Consider the following 18911-nt stretch of genomic DNA (forward strand, 5'->3'; position numbering starts at 1 on the left):
CTTGTGAATTTTCTCTGCACTCTTTCAATCTTATTGATATCTTTCCAGTTGGTAGATGATCAGAACTGTTCACAATACTGCAAATTAGGCCTCACAAATGTCTTAATGCAACTAATAACATCCCAACTCCATTACCCAATACTTCTGTTTTGGCACATTGGCTTTCATAAATCATAATCTACCACATACAATTTCAAAATGTTAGCATAAGTACACATGTTCTGTTATGGTTTGCATTTTCACCAAATGTGGAAAAGCAAATGATTTCTCATATATGTTTTTTGTAATCTATTAAACAGTTATTTGAGTTATTTCCAGTTTGTTTACATTTTTAATACAGCTATGTCGAGAAAAGGGTAGCATGGTAGTGTAGTGGTTAGCACAATGTCTTACAGTGCCAGAGACCAGGGTTCAATTCTTAGAGATACCTGTAAAGAATTTGAACGTTCTTCCCGTGACCGCGTGGGTTCCTTCCAGGTATTCCGGTTGCCTCCCACAGACCGGAGGTTGGTAGATTACTTTGGTCATTGGAAATTGTCCTGTGATTAGGCTAGGGTTAAATCGGGAGATTGCTGGGTGTCACAACTCGAAGGGCTAGAAAGGCCTATTCTGCACTGTATCTTAATAAATAAATAAATAGATAGATAAATACATACATACATTAATAAAATGTGCACTTTTTGGTGAAATATCATGTCTTTAGTCTATGAATTTATCACGAGGTTCATAATGTGAAGTATAAATCTCTGCAGGTCTCTGTTTGGTCCTGGTATTTAATGTCCAAAATTTAAATAGATCTTTTGTTTACTAGTAACTAAAAAGAATGCTTTCCTTGGAATATTTTGAATGACACTTAAATCCACATAATTTAAACTCATTCCTTTTTAAATCCCAACTGATTTTGATTTAATTTAGCACAAATATTCCAGTTAACTGTTAATTTAAAGGACATCGTACTTAAAAGTGCACATGGTTATTATTGCACCGCCAGTTCTCCCAAGGAAGGACCTTTACACTCAATGCAATTATAGCTAATCATTATAATGAAAACAGAAGAGAAGATCAGAATACGAAACTAGCCCACTAATATTTGCAGAGTAAGAAGGAAAATAAATCTTTCTGGCAGGTCTGCAGGATATAGTTTAGAAAACATAGAAAACCTACAGCACAATACAGGCCCTTCAGCCCACAAATCTGTGCTGAACATGTCCTTACCTTAGAAAATACCAAGGGTTACCCATAGCCCTCTATTTTTCTAAGCTCCATGTACCTATCCAGGAGTCTCTTAAAAGACCTTATCGTATCCACCTCCACCACCGTCACTGGCAGACCAGTTCTATGCACTCACCACTCGCTGCATAAAAAACTTACCCCTGACATCGCCTCTGTACCTACTTCCAAGCACCTTAAAACTGTGCCCTCTCGTGCTGCCATTTCAGCCCTGGGAAAAAGCCTCTGACTATCCACACGATCGATGCCTCTGATTATCTGATACACTTCTATCAGGTCACCTCTCATCCTCCGACGTTTCTCAGCCTCTGTTCTCACAGTTCTTACAGTTAACTGTTTTTGAAGCAGCTGGTGCATTTAGAGCCACATCTAACTCTATAAAGAAATTTATTTATTTATTGAGATGCAGCCAAGAATTGGCCCTTCGAGCCATGCCGCCCAATAATCCCTTACAGGCAGCAGCCCGAATCGAACCCCGGTTGCTGGCACTATAAAGTGTTGTGCTAACCTCTCCACTACCATGTGCTAACTTGTTTTCTAAAGAAATCGTGCTATCCCCCCTACATCCATAGATGCTTCATGGTATGCCGAGTATTTTCGGCATGCAATTTAGATTTCCGGCTTCAGCAGCCACAGGCCCAATTGGGCCAATTCTGAGGTAGACTGGAAGGCATGTGCAGCAAGGTTAGTCAGAGCATGTGACATTGAGGGACCAGGAGTGATATCTGAGACTGCTGCAAATGGAATTGTGAGGCAAGACTGGGCCTTTGGTAAATTGGGATCTGGTCTTAAGGTCATTGAGAGGTGTGGGATTGGGAGAACAGTAGACCATTTCTGGAAGAGGGCTGAGGGGGAGGCGCAAAGGTGGCTGAAGGATGAAAGATAAGTTCCTGACTTTGCTGATTAGTGACCCCAGTCCGGAGCTGTGTTGGGAAGACTAGGTTCTTCCAGAGGACTCATTAATACTTGCCCCGTATCGTTGCAATAACTTGACTCATGTCTACAAAAGTATAAAGTACAGTAAATTTATTATCAAAGCACATATATATCATTATTTACAACCCTGAGATTCATTTCCTTGCAGGCATACTCACCAAACCTATAGAATAGTAACTGTTCTATGTAGTTATAGTTAACAGGAGCATTTAAAGATCAGCCAGAAGGCAGAAGATAAAAGAAGCTGCAAATGCACATATAAATAAATAACAATAAATAATGAGAACATGAGATAATGAGATAAAGAGACCTTAAAGTGAGATGATTGGTTGTTGGAACATCTCAATGGATGAGCAAGTAAGTGTAGTTATCCCCCTTTGTTCAAGAGACTTATGGTTGAGGGGTAATAACCATTCTTGAACCTGGTGGTGTGAGTCCTGAGGCTCTTGTACCTTCTACCTGATGGCAGCAGTGAGAAAAGAGTATGGCCTGGGTGGTGTCAATCTCTGATGATGGATGTTGCTTTCCTTTAACAGTGTTTCATGTAGATATACTCAATGGTTGGGAGGCTTTACCTGTGATGTATTGGATTAAATCCATGACCTTTTGTAGGATCTTCTGTTCAAAGGCATTGGTGTTTCAATACCAGGCCATGATGCCACCAGTCAATACATTCTCCACTACACATCTCACCAAGTGGTAGTACCTGGTCAGATTCCTTGAGTAATTAAAAGTGATCTGGAATTGGCTTTTATCATCTTCCACTCCAGAAAATGGGATGGCATGGTAGCATAGTGGTTAGCATGATACTTTACAGTACAGGCAACCCAGGTTCAATTCTCGCTGCTGCCGGCAAGAAGTTAGCACTTTCTCTTCCAGACTTGTGAGTTTCCTCGATTTCCTCCCACAGTCCAAAGATGTCAGGATGCCGGGCAGCATGGCTCAAAGGGCCAGAGAGGCCTATTCCATGCTATATCTCAATAAAATAAAATAGAATAAAAAATAATGGAATTATTTTAATTACATAACACATTAAAAATTGCACTATCACATGATTTCACTCAAAAGATGAGAGTGCTAAGTGCTTAAATTACTGGTGGTTGAGATGTCCGCTGTTAGTGTAAAATAATCAACGCGTGTTGTGTTCAGCAGCTGAATTGCACTTCAGGAGTGCTGCTGTGCACAGTGTAGGAGTCACTTCACCTACCCTGAGGCTTTTTCTTCTGATGGGTAGGTTAATAGCAGTGTGTAAGTGCTTTATCTCCACAGTGTGTACATCCAGATTTCCAGCAAATGTAAACTTTCTGAAATGCTTTTGCATTCAGCATGTCAAACCATTTCAGTAATCACCATGGTTTGAACTACACTTTCAAATACTAATTACCTTAATAATATGTAGCAAGTCCAGTGATTCAGCAAAAAGTATTTCTTATTATATTTCATTTTGCTAATAACATGTGGGCTTGCATGAACTTTCCCAATATAGAACTGAATTAAATAAAACTTCACCCAATCTGGTGAATATTTAAAGTAATTATGTGCCGTCAAATTATAGCTGTACAAGGGCAGCTGCCCATCTATGAAATTCTGAAATAAAAAATAAATGTTTATATTTACTGCATGCAAGTTAGCAACTTAACTGAGTTCAGGACTGTTAAGTATAACTTGCTTTAAGGCAGGTGACTGCTCTCTACTTCAATTAATGCACCTTCAAGCTCTGGAAAAGGAATAAAATCAACGAAGGAAATTTAAATAAATATCCCAAATTTTAAATTTGCTGTCAGTAGAGCCTGTAATCTCCCCAAGTTTGCTGATTTGAATGAAAATGGATCCTCTTTGTAAAACTTGCTGGGGATAATCAAGGTGAATTTGCGACTGTAACCCAGCTCGAAGTCGTGCAGCATACCAGTTAGGCCGGTGTTGCAGTGCTGGAGGAGAAGCCCTGAAGAAATCTGCCCTTAAACCCCACACCCTGCAGCTTCATGCATCTGAACATATTTGCTATCACGAAGAGAAACAGGCCAATATCTAGATAAGTTACAAGAATGCTTTGGTTTAGTTCTCTCTCATTGCCCCTTGCCTTAATGATTCTGCCTGTGGCATATTGAAGGCTTGTAGAGGATGCAGTGAGCAGATATTCATTTTTACAAACTGATGCCTCATTTTTATTATTCCTTTCAAAAAAATGTGTTGGTCAAGGCTCTGAACAGTTAGGCGGCTCACTGCACCCACTGTGCTCATGTCAGCTTGGGCCTCTGTTTAGGACCAAACTGAAGTGCATTTTAGTTGTCACTGGATGTTTGACTGTTTATTTACTGAGATGCAGCGCAGAACAGGCCCCTTTTGCCGGTCGAGCCTCACTACCCATCAACCCCCGATTTAAACCAATTTAACCCTAATGGGAATATTTACGAGGACCAAGTGGTCTTCCTGTGGGAAGAAACCAGAGCACCTGGAGGAAACAAATGTGGTCACAGGGAGAACGTACAAACTTCTCACAGGCAGCAGTGGGAATTGAACCCGGGACACCTGTACTGTAAAGCATTGTGCTAACCACTACACTACCACGCTGCCCCATTGGTAGACAACAGCTCAAAGAAGGTTGATAAATGAAAGGCAGACTTGAAAGTGCAGAAATGCATCCTTAATGTTGTGATTTGGAATTGCAGAAATACTTGGGTTTGCTTATTTGGAATATGTTTAATAGCACTATTTATCGTCTTTCTGGTTTTAGATTCAACACTGGTTCCAGGTTGTAGGTCCTCTCATTGGTACAGAGATTAAATTCATTGTCCCATTAATTTATATTTGTCTTAAGTGGCTTGTGCTAATAGATCTTGGTGCTCAGATTTAAGATTAACCATTAAAAAAAAATACAAGGCCCAACCGTTTATAAGTCACTGAATATATTGGATTTCAAACTGAATGTGAGGTGCAAAGTGAGGACAGAAACTAGTGTAAATCAAAGTGAATTGTTTAGGTGTTAAATTCTGGATTGCCAGTACTTACAATGTGCTTTTGGACTATTGTCCCTGGTTTTGACAGACCCTCCCAGGGTTAACATCTACAGCATTTAAGTGTGATTTGAACTGGCACAAATGATGCATAATGAAATGATATTCAGTCTGTATTGAGCAGTGAGAGTCATAGTATCAATACATTTGAGACATTGACAATAAAAGTCCAGCCAAATGCTTTGGATGATGTCAATATACTCCAATGATATATTGTGTAGATTATTAGATTTTCCAAATCCCCAGTGTCCCTAATCATTCTGGTAAAAGTATTGTGACTGTAATTGATTTCAGTGTAGTATATACAACCAAACACAGTTTTTTTTTGTTCAGTGGAGTTATCTGTGTATAAAGCTAGCTTGTCGCATTTCTGCATTATTACATAAATTTGAAATGGTTAAAGGGCAGGATTGACTTTATAATAATTTATTCTAAGAATTTTGACAGATCCAATAATTATTTAATATTTGATTATTCCTATGCAATAATTTCTCTGAAGGTGACCTTCTGATGATTGGTCCCACCTCACAACCGTAACCAATAGCTCGGTATTTAGCTTCATCAGTCAACCATTTCATTTCATCCTTGCTAAAAGTGCACTCTTGCCAAAGTTTACTGCTTTTATGTTACATTTCAAAGTAACGAGGTGCGGTACAGTAACATAGTGGTTAGCACAACACTTTACAGTACCGGCAACTCTGAGTTCATTTCCTGCCGCTGTCTATAAGGGGTTTGTACATTCTCCCCGTGACCGCATGTGTTTCCTCTGGGTGCTCCAGTTCCCTCCCACAGTCCAAAGAGATACGGATTAGTAGGTTAATTGGTGGTTGTAAATTGCCCCCTGATTAGACTAGAGTTAAATAAGTGGGTTGCTGAGTGGTGAGGCTTGAAAGGCTAGAAGGGACTATTTTGTGCTATATTCTCAATAAATAAACAAATGTTTGGTTAAGGAAGTTTGATTAAGCATGGATAGTTAGCAGGGAGTAATTATTGTTTTTTTCTCTGAATTCTTTGTAATTGTAATCAGAATTCTTTAATTTCCATCAGTTAGAATCTATTTGATCAGTTTTATAATTATAATAAATTCCAGCTTGCAAAACAAAGTTTCCCACAGTTTCATCTACTGTCTGGAAAATGGCAAGAAGGAAAGTTTCACATTCAAGTTCAAGTGTGACTGTAATTCAACCATGAATACAGCCAAGCAAAACAGTGTTACTGCAGGGCCAAGCTGCAAGACTGTGAACCAACAGTCTCACACAGCACAGGGGACACATAGTACATATAAAATAGTAAGCACATATAAGATAGCAGTAAAGTACAGTCACACAAAAAATTATCATCAAAGTCTCCGAGTCCATGAATGTTGCAGCAGTCTCCAGTCGAGCACAATACAGCTGAGCAAACACTGGGGGTAGTGCCAACTCCAGCATGGATACCATTGCTACAGCATCTCTGATACCCTGGTAAGGTGCCCGACTTCAAAGCCTCCTCCTGAGCAGCTGCAAGCAGGCAAAACTGTGGCTTGAAGCCTAGACCTTGCTACAACTGACGGCACACAGCTCCCCTGCTGTTTGCCAATGAATCAATTAATTGGACCTGCAGTATTCCACACCACCAATGTCCAATGGGATCTTACAATCACAAGAAAAGCCACTAAGATGATCACCTGCTGTTACATTGTACTCCTCCTTTGCGCACTGACATGCCTCTGTCGCAGTCCACAGCAAGTCCAGTTCCTTCAGCTTCTCTACCAACGAGCAACTCTGTAATGAGGTAGACCTGCAGCAGTGTCTTGTGATCGTAAAAATCATGTTTAAAAAAGACAATAACACCATTGGTTGACCCCGTAGAAGACACTGCATCTGAACATGCTGCCATCTAGCCAGAAGGAGAAAATTTGTTCAATACAGATTATATTTCTAAATTTCTCCTCTTTCTGTTATGAAATATATTTTTTTAAAAATATTGGAAATATCCAGTAAGTCAGGTAGTATCTGTGGAGAGAGAAATGGTAAATGTTTCAGATCAATGACGTCTCATCAAAACTGGGAAAAAATTTTAAAGATAATGAAAATCTGATGTTCCAGCAAAAGTCGGGAAGAGCTGAGGGAACAAGGGGAAGATTTACAATTTGGTGGATGCAACAAGTGAGAGCAACTTAATGGCCATGGTACCTGCGAGAGAGATGAACAAGTCTGATGAAAGGCCGTGAATGATTTGTCCAGTGGAAGTATGATTAGAAGATGAATTACATTATGAAATTACCATAACAATTAAAGGAATGCAATAAATTGAATATTAGCAATGTGAGGTAAAAGGATGGATTACTTTTGTACCATGGCTAAATTTACCAATTTTTTCCTGGACACTTGAAGAGTAGTTTACCCTAATTTGTTGGATTCTTTCATATTAATCAGCATTCATTTTTGCAGTGCTGATAAACAACACAGCTGACAGGAATGCAGTGTAATGAGCTGGATGCTCTTTGGAAAGTGTGCAGTTCTGCATAGAATTCCACAAAGATCTCATGCCTTCCAGGAACTCAAGGTCCAAGAACTACGACGGCATGATAGTGCACCAATTAGCAAAACACTTTACAGTACCAGCGACCTGGGTTCAATTACCTCCACTGCCTGTAAGGAGTTTGTATGTTCTCCCTGTGACTGCGTGGATTTCCTCCAGGTGTTCTGGTTTCCTCTCACAATCCAGAACGTACCCGTTGTTAGGTTAATTGGTCATTGTAAATTATCCCCTGATTAGGCTAGTGTTAAATAGGTGGATTGCTTGGTGGTGCAGCTCCAAGGGTGAGAAGGGCCTATTCTGTGCTGTATCTCAATAAATAAATAAATAAATGTTGACGTCCAGGATGTAGAAGCTTCTTGTTTATTTGCCTTGGTAGTAAACCTCTCCTGGGCTCGACCTGGCGCAGAAATATGGTCTCCATCCACTTCAGTGGAGAGGAGGTATGATGGACTCCTGATAACTATAAGGCAATTTGAATATTTTAATTCATTGAGTTTGCTTCAATACTTAAATTAATTTTGATTGCTTTTAAAGGTTTTTGATTAATTTTGAAATGTTATAACAGTTTGATTTTGTTTTCCCAGAAACATTCCATGTTTATTGTCAGTTTTGTCTGCTTGTAATGCCAGGGTATGTGGCTTAGCTGAATGTCAAAGGTCTTTGTTTCCAGCATTCCCATGGATAGGTCATGTTTTGTCCTCTCCACATGCTATGAGTTTTGTATGGAAGTCTTGTATTGAGGGTCAGGATGGGTCCTCTAAGGGGTGTCTTGTCAAGGAATCCTACCAGGTAAGTGTAGAGATAGTGAGTATGGCAGTGCTGAAAATTCTGGACCAATATCCCATATCTTTTCATTGCTTAAAAGATCTTAACTGATGGACGATATTGTAGGCAAACCAGTAAGAAGGAATTCCATGACTTTTCTCCAACGTATAATTTCAGTTTTTGTCTTTGCTCCTGGATCTATAGAGAATATGAAGTAACATCAAGTTTATTGTCACTAAACTATAAACATGTTTCCCATCAGATGAGACATTTCTCTGAACCATGTGTAAAGCACTATACTACATATTACACACTGTAACTATGGAAGTAATGATAAAATCTACCGATGGATTACCCATAAATAAACAAACTAAAGTGCATAATTTAAACACAAAATAATCTGCAGATGCTGGGGTCGAAGCAACACTCACAACACGCTGGAGGAACTCAGCAGGTCGGGCAGCATCCGTGGAAAAAATCGGTCGACGTTTCGGGCTGGAACCCTTCGTCAGGACGAAGGGTTCTAGCTCGAAACATCAACCGATCTTTTCCACAGATGCTGCCTGACCTGCTGAGTTCCTCCAGCATGTTGAAAGTGCATAACTTAAATGTTGTAAGGTACAGATTAACCAGTAACCCCTTGAATGCAATGCAGCAGGGAGTTCAGAAGCCTAATAGTCTGAGGGCAGAAACTGCTTCCCATCACACAGTGTCACAATAAATACACACAGTGACAAAAATACACTGTGGGTTCTAGTATTTTAATAGCAAACTAGTTGAAATTAGGGGAATGATAATTGCATGAAGTAATACGAAGTATTCAACATAGCTTTTGATGAAATAAAATTCTGGAATAAATCGGAATTTACAAAAGGTAAATAGATTTTTTTTCCCCTCATCCTAATGAACATCACGTCCCCACACGATGCCATTATCCCCTTCAAGTGGGTGGAGATAATGTGACATGCTTGTACTCTACATATAACAGGTGAGAGGGAGATGGTAAGCAGGATACTCTGAACACAGTTGATCTTCCTTAAGCTGCTGACAAAATGTCAGATAATATCAAATAGTGAAAGGTGAGCATTAAGGTGGTGGAGAGTACTTTTGGCATTATATGTATTTATATATAAGTTTTGTTTTGTTCAATGTGTCTCTGAGTCATAAAGCATAAACTAAATTGAGTCATACAGCACAAACACCCAATTTTTAAAAAAATTCCAATAGTATTGGACCATTATCGAGAACTCACTGAAACACTTGCTGAAGCATCACTTAGTGCTTTGGATATATTGAGTGCTGAAGAGGACAGAATTAAATGTGCTGCCACCCATTACATTTTTTTATTACCAGTAGTATGGCAAAGTAGCACAGATCAAAAAATACCATTAGCATAATCACAATCTGTGCATCCTGATTTCAGAATTAACACACCACCAATTTCTCTCAATTTAACCTGCAGTTCATTTCAGAAATGACTGATCAGCCTTTTGCCACATAAGTTCAAAGTTCATAGAAGAGTAGAACACAGGAACAGGCCCTTCAGCCCACAGTGTTGTGCTGAACCAGCTAAAAAGCAAATCAAAAACATCCAAATACTAATCCCTCTTACCTACACCACTTCCATATCTCTCCGTCTTTCTTACATCCATATACCTAACTAAATGTCTCTTAAAAACCTCTACCACCAAACCAGGTAACACATTCCATACATCCACCACTCTCTGAGTAAAAAAACTTACCTCTCCCTTCTCCTTTAAAACTACCCCCTCTCACTTTCAATGCATGCCCTCTGGCGTTTAAACATCTCAACCCCGCAAAACAGACACTGCCTGTCTATTCTATCCATGCCTCTCATGATCTTATAAACCTCCTATTAGATCTTCCCTTAGCCTCCACCACTCCAGAGAACTCCAAAGTACATTTATTTTCAAAGTATGTATACATTATATGATCTTGAGGTTTGTCTCCTTACAGGCAGCCACAAAACAAAGAAACCCAAAAGAACCCATTTAAAAAAAGACACAAATACCCAATGTGCAGAGAGAGAAACAAAAAACCTAATTGTGCAAATAATAAAAGTAGACAAATTGCATTCAGAACAAAAGTAAGTCCATAGACATGAAGCCTGGAGCAGGCCACAACATCGGCCTCAGTTCAGTGCAGAGCTGCGGAAGTGTCACGGAACAGTGAGCAGAACCGGCCTGAACCATGCCTATTGAAGATTTCATGCTGAAATTGATAATGTTAGTCCAAAATTTCGTAACTTTTCTGTTTCAGGGAGTAGTTCCTTAAGTCCTCCTCAACAGTCACATTGGCTTTATTTCCTTATGCTCCTGGAACATGGAATATAGAGTTAGTTGCATTATAAACATCCATTTATAAATTGCACTTACTGTGGCAGGTATCTCACAGCACTTCACAGAGATGTCAAATCAAAACTGATGTCAATTCCTTGAATTAGATTCAAGACAATTGAACAAAACTTTAATCAAGGAAGTTTTTTAAAGAAATTTCTTAAGTAAAAAATGAGAAGCAGATAGGTGAGAGCTTCAGAATGGGAATCCAAAGTTTAGAACTTTGACATCATAGATTTGGGCTGTCAGTGATGGATGGTGTTGAGCACTGATTGTACTGGTTGAGGTGTTTGATGTTGCATGTTCACAGAACTTAGCAATTAGCTTGCAGACATTTCATCACCAGTCAAGATGACATCCTCAGTGTGCAGTTGTTGGTTCCCCTCTGGGAGTGCTCGCATTTATATGCTCCGCGCAACCCTCCCCCTTGCTTGCCTCAGTCCCGAAGGTTCTGACGCAAGCAAACACAAAATTGAATTTTTAGAAGCATGATTCTGTTTTAATAACTGTAAACAAACATATTGAAATCAACTCTGTCTACGAACCCCTAAGAGCCAAAGAAACATGAGCCTATAGAGTTCAAAGGTCATTTGAAGGGGTAGCCAATCGGAACTGAGACAAGCAAACCCGGGAGGGTGGGTGGGGGTATGGCTGTATCAATATGAGCACTCTCAGTAGGAAACACCAACAACTACTGTAGGTTGAGAATGTCAACTCGAATGGTGATGAAACGTCTGCAAGCTAATTGCCAAGCTCGGCGAACATCGCAACATCAGAAGTGATGGAATTATTAATTATGGGATTGCATTGCAAGCCAGAATTAGAGGAATGTTGATATCTCAAAGGATTATTGTGCTGAGCATAAAGTGGAAGGTGATAAGGCTGGATGAAAGACTGTAAAAGGATTTGAAAACAGGAATGAAAACACTTAACTGGAAATCATTGTCGGTCAGAAAGAAAGTAATTGGACTTTTTGAAATGTAGGATATGGAAAACAGAGTTTTGGATAACTTGAAGTTTACAAAGAGTAGAACAAGAAAAAAAAAGTAGAAAAAATGGGCTGAAAAATGATAGATGGAATTTAATGCAAATAAGTGTGAGGGTTGCACTTTGGTAGGACCAACCAGGGTAGGTCTACATATATAGAGAATGGTAGGGCACCAAGGAGTATGGTAGAACAAAAGGATCTGGGAATACAGGTCCATAATTCATTGAAAGCAGTGTCACAGGTTGATAAGGTTGTAAAGAAGTCTTTTAGCACATTGGCCTTCATAAATCCAAGTATTGAGTACAGGAGATGGAATGTTCTGTTGAAGTTGTATAAGATATTGGTGGGACCTAATTTGGAGTATTGTGTGCAGTTTTGGTCACCTACCTACAGGAAAGATGTAAGTGAGGTTGAAAGAGTACAGAGAAAATTTACAAGGATGTTGCCGGTTCTAGAGGACCTGAGTTATATGGAAAGATTGAATAGGTTGGGACTTTACTGCTTGGATCATAGAAGACTGGGAGGATATTTGATACAGGTATACAAAATTATGAGGAGTATAGATAAAGTAAATGCAAGCAGGCTTTTCCCACTGAGGTTGGATAGGACTACAACATGATGTCATGCGTTATGGGTGAAAGGTGAAAAGTTTAAGGCGAATTTGAGGGAAAACTTCACTCAGAGGGTTGGGAGAAGCTGGAACGAGCTGCCAGTACAAGTAGTGCATGCGAGTTCGATTTCAACCTTTAAGGGAAGTTTGTGTAGGTACGTGGCTAGTAGGGGCCATGGAGAGCTATGGTCCTGGTGCAGGTTGATGGGACTAGGCAGTTCAAATGGCTCAGGATAGATGAGATGAGCTGAAGACCTGCTTTGTGCTGTTCTTTTCTATGACCCTATGACTGTAAGAGAATGTACCTTGGAGCACAGTTCGTGAATATTTCAGATGTAGCAAAGGTATATATGGGCATTTCGACAACAGATCAGCAAAGGTAGTATGAAAGCAACTAATGCTAACAAGGAGAGAATAGTAACAGTATATAATCTTACTATTTGCTAGCATGCAAGATGTAGGATTTGAATTTATCCCCAGCCTTTCTTGCACTAATGTTAATTCAACGTTGTTGTTTCACAACGAGGTTCTCATATGTAAGCTTTTATGGAGATTTTTCTGCATATATTATCAATGGTGTTCTCACAAGTCATGTAAAATAGCTGAAAGTCATTAATGGTAACATCAGTACACACTTCTCCAACACTGCATGTAGAGGCTGCATATGAGAGTCAGTATGGACCAGGTAACTCCCCAGCTCAATTGATTGTAGCTGCCTAATGCTGACTGTACTGTGATTCTCATTACACCTGATGACTGTTGATACGTTCTCCTCCCTATACACAAAGTTCATTGTCGCTTGCACAAGTACATACATGTACACATGCAATGAAAAATTCACTTGCAGCAGCATCACAGGCACATAGCAAGAAAGGCACAATACTCAAAAGAAAAACATAAATTGTGCACAATTTTTACAGGGAAGAACACATTTAGAACAAAAAAAAAGCCAAATTCCTTTGTAGTGCAAAGTGCTAACTTTATTGCTGTGTGTACTTTATAGTAAATGCCAGTGTATTTGAACTCTACAGTGAAAGATGAAGGATGTTTGGTTCAGAGGGTATTTCATGGTGTGTATGACAAGTCTTGTTCCAAAGTTATATCCTATACACTCTCTTTACCAGGGGTCATAGAAGATCATTAAATTCACACCTGTTGGTACTTTCTGAATTTAAGCATGCAGTTTATTTGAATATCCCTCAAATCTGAGATTATCCCAGTTTAATATAATATTGATGTTCGCAACTGAGAAGTTGAAAAGAGTTTCATTTTCAATTATTTTATTCAACCTCACACAAGTTTTTTCTTTTAGCTAGCACCAGGAGTTTACAAGTAATGGATGAATTTCTGAGGAATTTTCTTTTTAAAATGAAGATTGTTCTGTTTTTGCGTGCACATCTGGGTTTGCTTTTCCACCAACGTAACATTTGCTAATTACAATACAGGTCGAGCAAAAGAAGACGGACGACGATTACCAGGTATTGTACATACTAACTAGCTGTGGGAGTACAGTAATTAGCTTGCACTAATTTTGGAATCAATTACAACAAAGCTGCAGCAAGAAGCCTTGGCTTCCCTTCTCCCTAGTCTAACTGGCTCAGCCATAACTATCTCATGTTTCAACTCTTTCTTCTAACTTAGCTCCTGACCTTGTTGCTTTTTGCTGTCACGGGAAAGCTTGCTAACAGTCTTCTGATGATTATTACACAATGACTAAAGCAGAAAACACCTCTCATGTCTGGGCATATAGTTTTATCACATCTCCTTGTCTCTTAGTGTTCACTAATATTCCTCTAGTTATTTCCAAGTTCTTTATATTATTTAATCCAATCAAGTGATGCTTGTCCTTTTCGTAGAATTATTTGCCTGTGAAATTGTGTTCTTTGTGTATAATGTGAATTTTGACGCTTCATATGTTTTGCTTTGCTCTTACAAAATTATGTGATGCATTTTGAATGGAAGTCATTAATCCATTTCATTTTTTTCTTTTGTTCTATTTTTTTTTTCCTTTTGATCCATTACCACCTAGTAGCATCTCCCCAGCCTCCTCCCCATGCTATTCCCTCCCAGCCCCTGTCTACTTCAGGTGCAGATGGTGCAACAGGTGAAAGTGCCACTGACAGCACAAATGCCAGCTTAGTCAATGGTATGTTGAGAGCACCTGGCTTTTTATTATTTAATTTGGTGGTTTCTCATGCTTCATCGATTCTCAGCCTTATCCTGAAAATGCACAAATGTATTTTCAATGCATGTGTTTAGTTGATATTAGCCTGTAAGGATTGCCACAGTCTCCAGTACCAAGTTCTTTAAAATATTGCAGAATAAAATGTCAAAAAAAGTTGAAGCAGGTCTTTTTGACAAAGGCATGAAACACATTTGAAGCACAACCAAGAGAAGATCTGCAGATGCTGGAAATCCAAGCACACACAAAAAGTGCTGGAGGAAGTCCGCAGACCAGACAGCATCTGTGGAAAAGAGTAAACAGTTGTCGTTTTGGGCTGAAATCCTTCATTGGAACTGGAGAAAGTAAATGAGTGGTCAGAGTGAGAAAGTGGGGAGGGGGCGGGGGTTCTCGGCCCAAAACGTCAACTGCTTACTTTTCTCCATAGATGCTGTCTGGCCTGCTGAGACACATTGAAAGATTTTATTTTATTTGTAGTTTTATTTAAAAATTTGCAATTTTGGGAAGATTTGTCCCAAAAAGATTGAAGCAGGGGCATGTGTAAGAATTTCAACTTGACGGCTTTGGGAGGGATACTTGTAACAGATGCATATTTTGCAAATACAGGCCGAAGTACACACCCGCAATGCGCTTATTGGCGGAGCCTGTGTTAAATGGTTCCCTTTCAGGATATGTAATAATATGCAGAATTCACCACTGGCTGCAGTAGATTAGGTATAACAACAATCAACATTTATGAGACCCCTTTAAAATAATTCAAAGTTTGAAATAAATTTATTATCAGAATACGTGAATGTCACCATATACAATCCTGAGATTTTCTTTGTGGGTATACTCAGTAAATCCAAGAAACATATTAGAATCAATGGAAGACCCCATCAACAGGCATCCGACCAGCGTGCATAAGACAACAAATTGTACAAATACTAAAAGGAAGTACTAAATACTAAATCTCAATAAATAATCAATGAATATGGAGAACGTGAGATGAAGAGTCCTTGAATGTGAGTCCATAGGTTGTAGGAACATTTCAGTACTTTGGCAAGTGAAGTTATCCCATTTTGGTCGTGAGCCCGATGGGTGAGGGGTAATACTGTTCCTGAACCTGGTGGTGTGAGTCCTGAGGCTTCTGTACCTTCACCCCAATGGCAGCAGTGAGAAGAGACCATGATCTAGGCGGTGGGGATCCCTGATGATTGATACTGCTTTCCTGCAACAGTGCTCAATGGTGGAGAGGGCTTTACCTGTGAAGGACTTGGCCCTATCCACTACTTTTTTTTAGGATGATCCATTCAAGGGCGTTGGTGCTTCCATATCAGGCTGTGACACAGTCAGTCAATATAGTCTCCACCACACATCTATAGAAGCTTTTAAAATTTTTAGATGTCATGCCGAGTCTTCACAAACTCCTAAGGAAGTAGAGGTGCTACCATATTTTCTCCATATTTGCACTTAAGTGTCGGGCCCAGGACAAGTTGTCCAACATGATAACACTGAGGAATTTAAAGTAGCTGGTCCTCTACTTCTGATCCTCCAATGAGGTTTGGCTTATGGACCTGTAGTTTCCTTCTCCTGGAATCAATAAATAGTTTGTTGGTCTTGCTGACATTGAATAAGAGGCTTGTTGTTGTGGCACCACTCAGCCAGATTTTCAATCTCCCCCTAATTAAAAGGAACATTAGTAAACCGAATTCTGATATCCAGGTCATAGAACAGATGACCAAAATCTTGATCAAAAAGAAGAATTTGTGAAAGAAATGGTGTCAGAGGTGATTAAGGAGAAAATTCCAGTGTGTATGCACCCAGCAGCTGAAAGAATAGCTGTTCTGATGAAGGAATTATATTGGGTCTGTTTGAGGGGCCAGAATAAGGAAAGTCTAATTACCTCTGAGGACTATCAGGCTCAAAGAAGATTACAGAAATGGAGGGAGGCTAGACAACACAAGGATTGAAAATAAAGATAGACTGTTGCTTAACCAGAAGCACAAATTATTGGAACTTGGTTTGAGCAGCTCGTAGGCATCAGCATTCTGGGTGAGTTCTAGTTTATGGAATGAGTGGTAGGATGGAGATACTTCTCTAGCAAAGGAGGTCTAAGGTGCTCCTTCCCTCTACTACCCTGCAGGTCACCCTTGGGCAAGGTGTAGCATCTGCTTAGCCCCTCAGTCAGGTTCACATGATGCCAGGGGAGAAGGTGGTGGATGCTCGGATGAGCAGTTGGTGCATATCACAAGCCAGGCAGACATTCTCTGAAGAGTATTGATAATGACTGGGGTCGCCCATCTTGTAAACCACTGCCGAGAAGAAGGCAATGGCAAACCACCTCTGTAGAAAAATTTACCAGGACCAATCATGGTCATGGCAAAACCATGACCACCCACATTGTATGACACTGCACTTAACGAATGAGCTAAGCAGGTCGGGTATGATTTTCTGAGGACATAGGTAAAGGTTTCAGCATAAGTGAGACTGAGGCAAGCAGAGCCTAGCGACGTAACTTCAGGCAGAGCTAGGTGGATGTAAAAATCCATGACATTATCAACTAATGATTGAGGTGCAGCAGAGAAGTTAAGAGGTGGGGTGATGTAATAAAGACGAGTACTATAGTCAAATTCAGGAACGTCGATGTTATGTTTTAGATAATATTGCTGAGGGGCGGCTCAAATGTAAAACAGATGAGAAGTTGAAAGATAGGTCCTCCTTGGGTGAATGGAAACCAATGGAAACAACACCTATGTGGGAAGAAAAGATATTGCTCCTTATTCTCTGTATTTGCAGTGAGAAGAGACCATGGGAGAAAAAGAAGGATGTGGGGTAAAAGATATTGCTCCTTATTCCATTACTGGATAAGTAGAAATGGCAACACTCTGGTGCTCTGATGCCATTGATAAGTTCTTAGATGCAAGTTCTTCTGGCAGGTTTTGATAACTCAATTGAAAAAAAAAGATTGCTTGAGGTTAAATTACACCTTAAAGATTGTTTACGGAATAATGACCAGTTAATTATTCTGAGCAAGTGCAGTTTATGGGTCCTTAGGCCCTGAGCTTCCTTGTTGTCTAGATTTAGCCTCAATACAATTGCTCCCTTTGGTACCACAATTGACTCATTTAATTTGGCGATGCCTCCTTTTCATCTAGTCTGAGGGCCTGTGAAAGAGGAGCCATATAATTTACTAAAATAGAATTCTAGGGCTATTAAACAAATTAAGAATAACTGATACTGAGAAAAGTAAAGAACTCTATTTCAGTCTAGGTTGTCATGTCTCAATTTCATATGAAACACCACATTTTATGTTCTACTTGTCCTGAATCCGACTGAAAATTTAGATAAACATCTAAATGGGTGCCATGGTAACATGGTGGTTAACACGGCACTAATACGGCTTGGAGAATTCCAGAGCTTAGAGTTAAATTCTGGTCTTGTTCTGTAAGGTGTCTCTGTATGTCTTCCGCATGAATGCGTGAGTTTTCCTCGAGTGCTGAGGTTTCCTCCCACAGTCCAGAGACAAACTGAGTAGGTTAATCGGTCATTGTAAAATTGCCCCGTGATAATGTAAGGGTTAATTGGGTTTGTCGGGGGTTGCTGAGGTGGTGTGGCTCAAAGGGTTGGAAGGGCCTACTCCGTACTGTATCGCAAATTAAAAATTAAAATTAAAAAACAATGAAGCGGGTAATCCATCCTTGAAGAAGGTTTAACTAAGCTTTTGCATTGCTGGTTTCAATTTGCATTGGAACACATGCGGTTCTGGTTTGGTGCACATATTGGCAATTGCATAGGCCCTCGTTATGCCTGCCTTTTTGTTGGCTACATGAATAGTCCATGTTTCAAGCCTTCTCTGATATTGCTCTCCAATACTCTTCCTGTGCTACACTGAGGACAGGATTAGTGCTGCTTTAGGCACACATGCTGAGCTTGTCAATTCCATTATCTTTGCCCCCAACCTCTGCTCTCCCCTTAAATCCACTTAGTCCATTTCTGACACCTCTCTCCATTTCTCAATCTTTCTCCATCTCTGGAGACAAACTGTCTCCCAATATCTTTTATCAACCTACTGATTCCCACTGTTACCTTGACTATAACTCTTCCCACTCTGTCTCCTATAAAAAAATGCCATTCCCTTTCTCAGTTTCTTTGTCTCATCTGCATTGTTCCCAGGAAGAGGCTTTCCTTTCCAGAACATCAGAGATGTCCGCCTTCTTCAAAGAACGGGGTTTTCGTTTCCTCCACCATCAACGCCGCCGCCATCCTTATCTCCTGCACTTCCCAGACATCTACACTCACTCCATCTTTCTACAGCCTTTGAGAG

The 18911-nt window shown here is 39.8% G+C and overlaps 1 protein-coding gene across 7 annotated transcripts in view; it reads left to right on the forward strand.

Moving 5' to 3' along the window:
* atp2b2 (ATPase plasma membrane Ca2+ transporting 2) overlaps window positions 1–18911 on the forward strand; it is a 933917-nt gene that overhangs the window by 709268 nt on the left and 205738 nt on the right. For all 7 annotated transcript variants that reach the window (XM_072280310.1, XM_072280309.1, XM_072280312.1 and 4 more), the window contains 2 exons: window positions 13869–13901; window positions 14456–14569. In XM_072280310.1, the coding sequence (XP_072136411.1) occupies window positions 13869–13901; window positions 14456–14569 (147 nt within the window). The remainder of the gene's footprint in view (window positions 1–13868; window positions 13902–14455; window positions 14570–18911) is intronic.

The sequence above is a fragment of the Mobula birostris genome, chromosome 16 (assembly GCF_030028105.1).
Source record: "Mobula birostris isolate sMobBir1 chromosome 16, sMobBir1.hap1, whole genome shotgun sequence".
Taxonomy (NCBI): Eukaryota; Metazoa; Chordata; class Chondrichthyes; order Myliobatiformes; family Myliobatidae; genus Mobula; species Mobula birostris.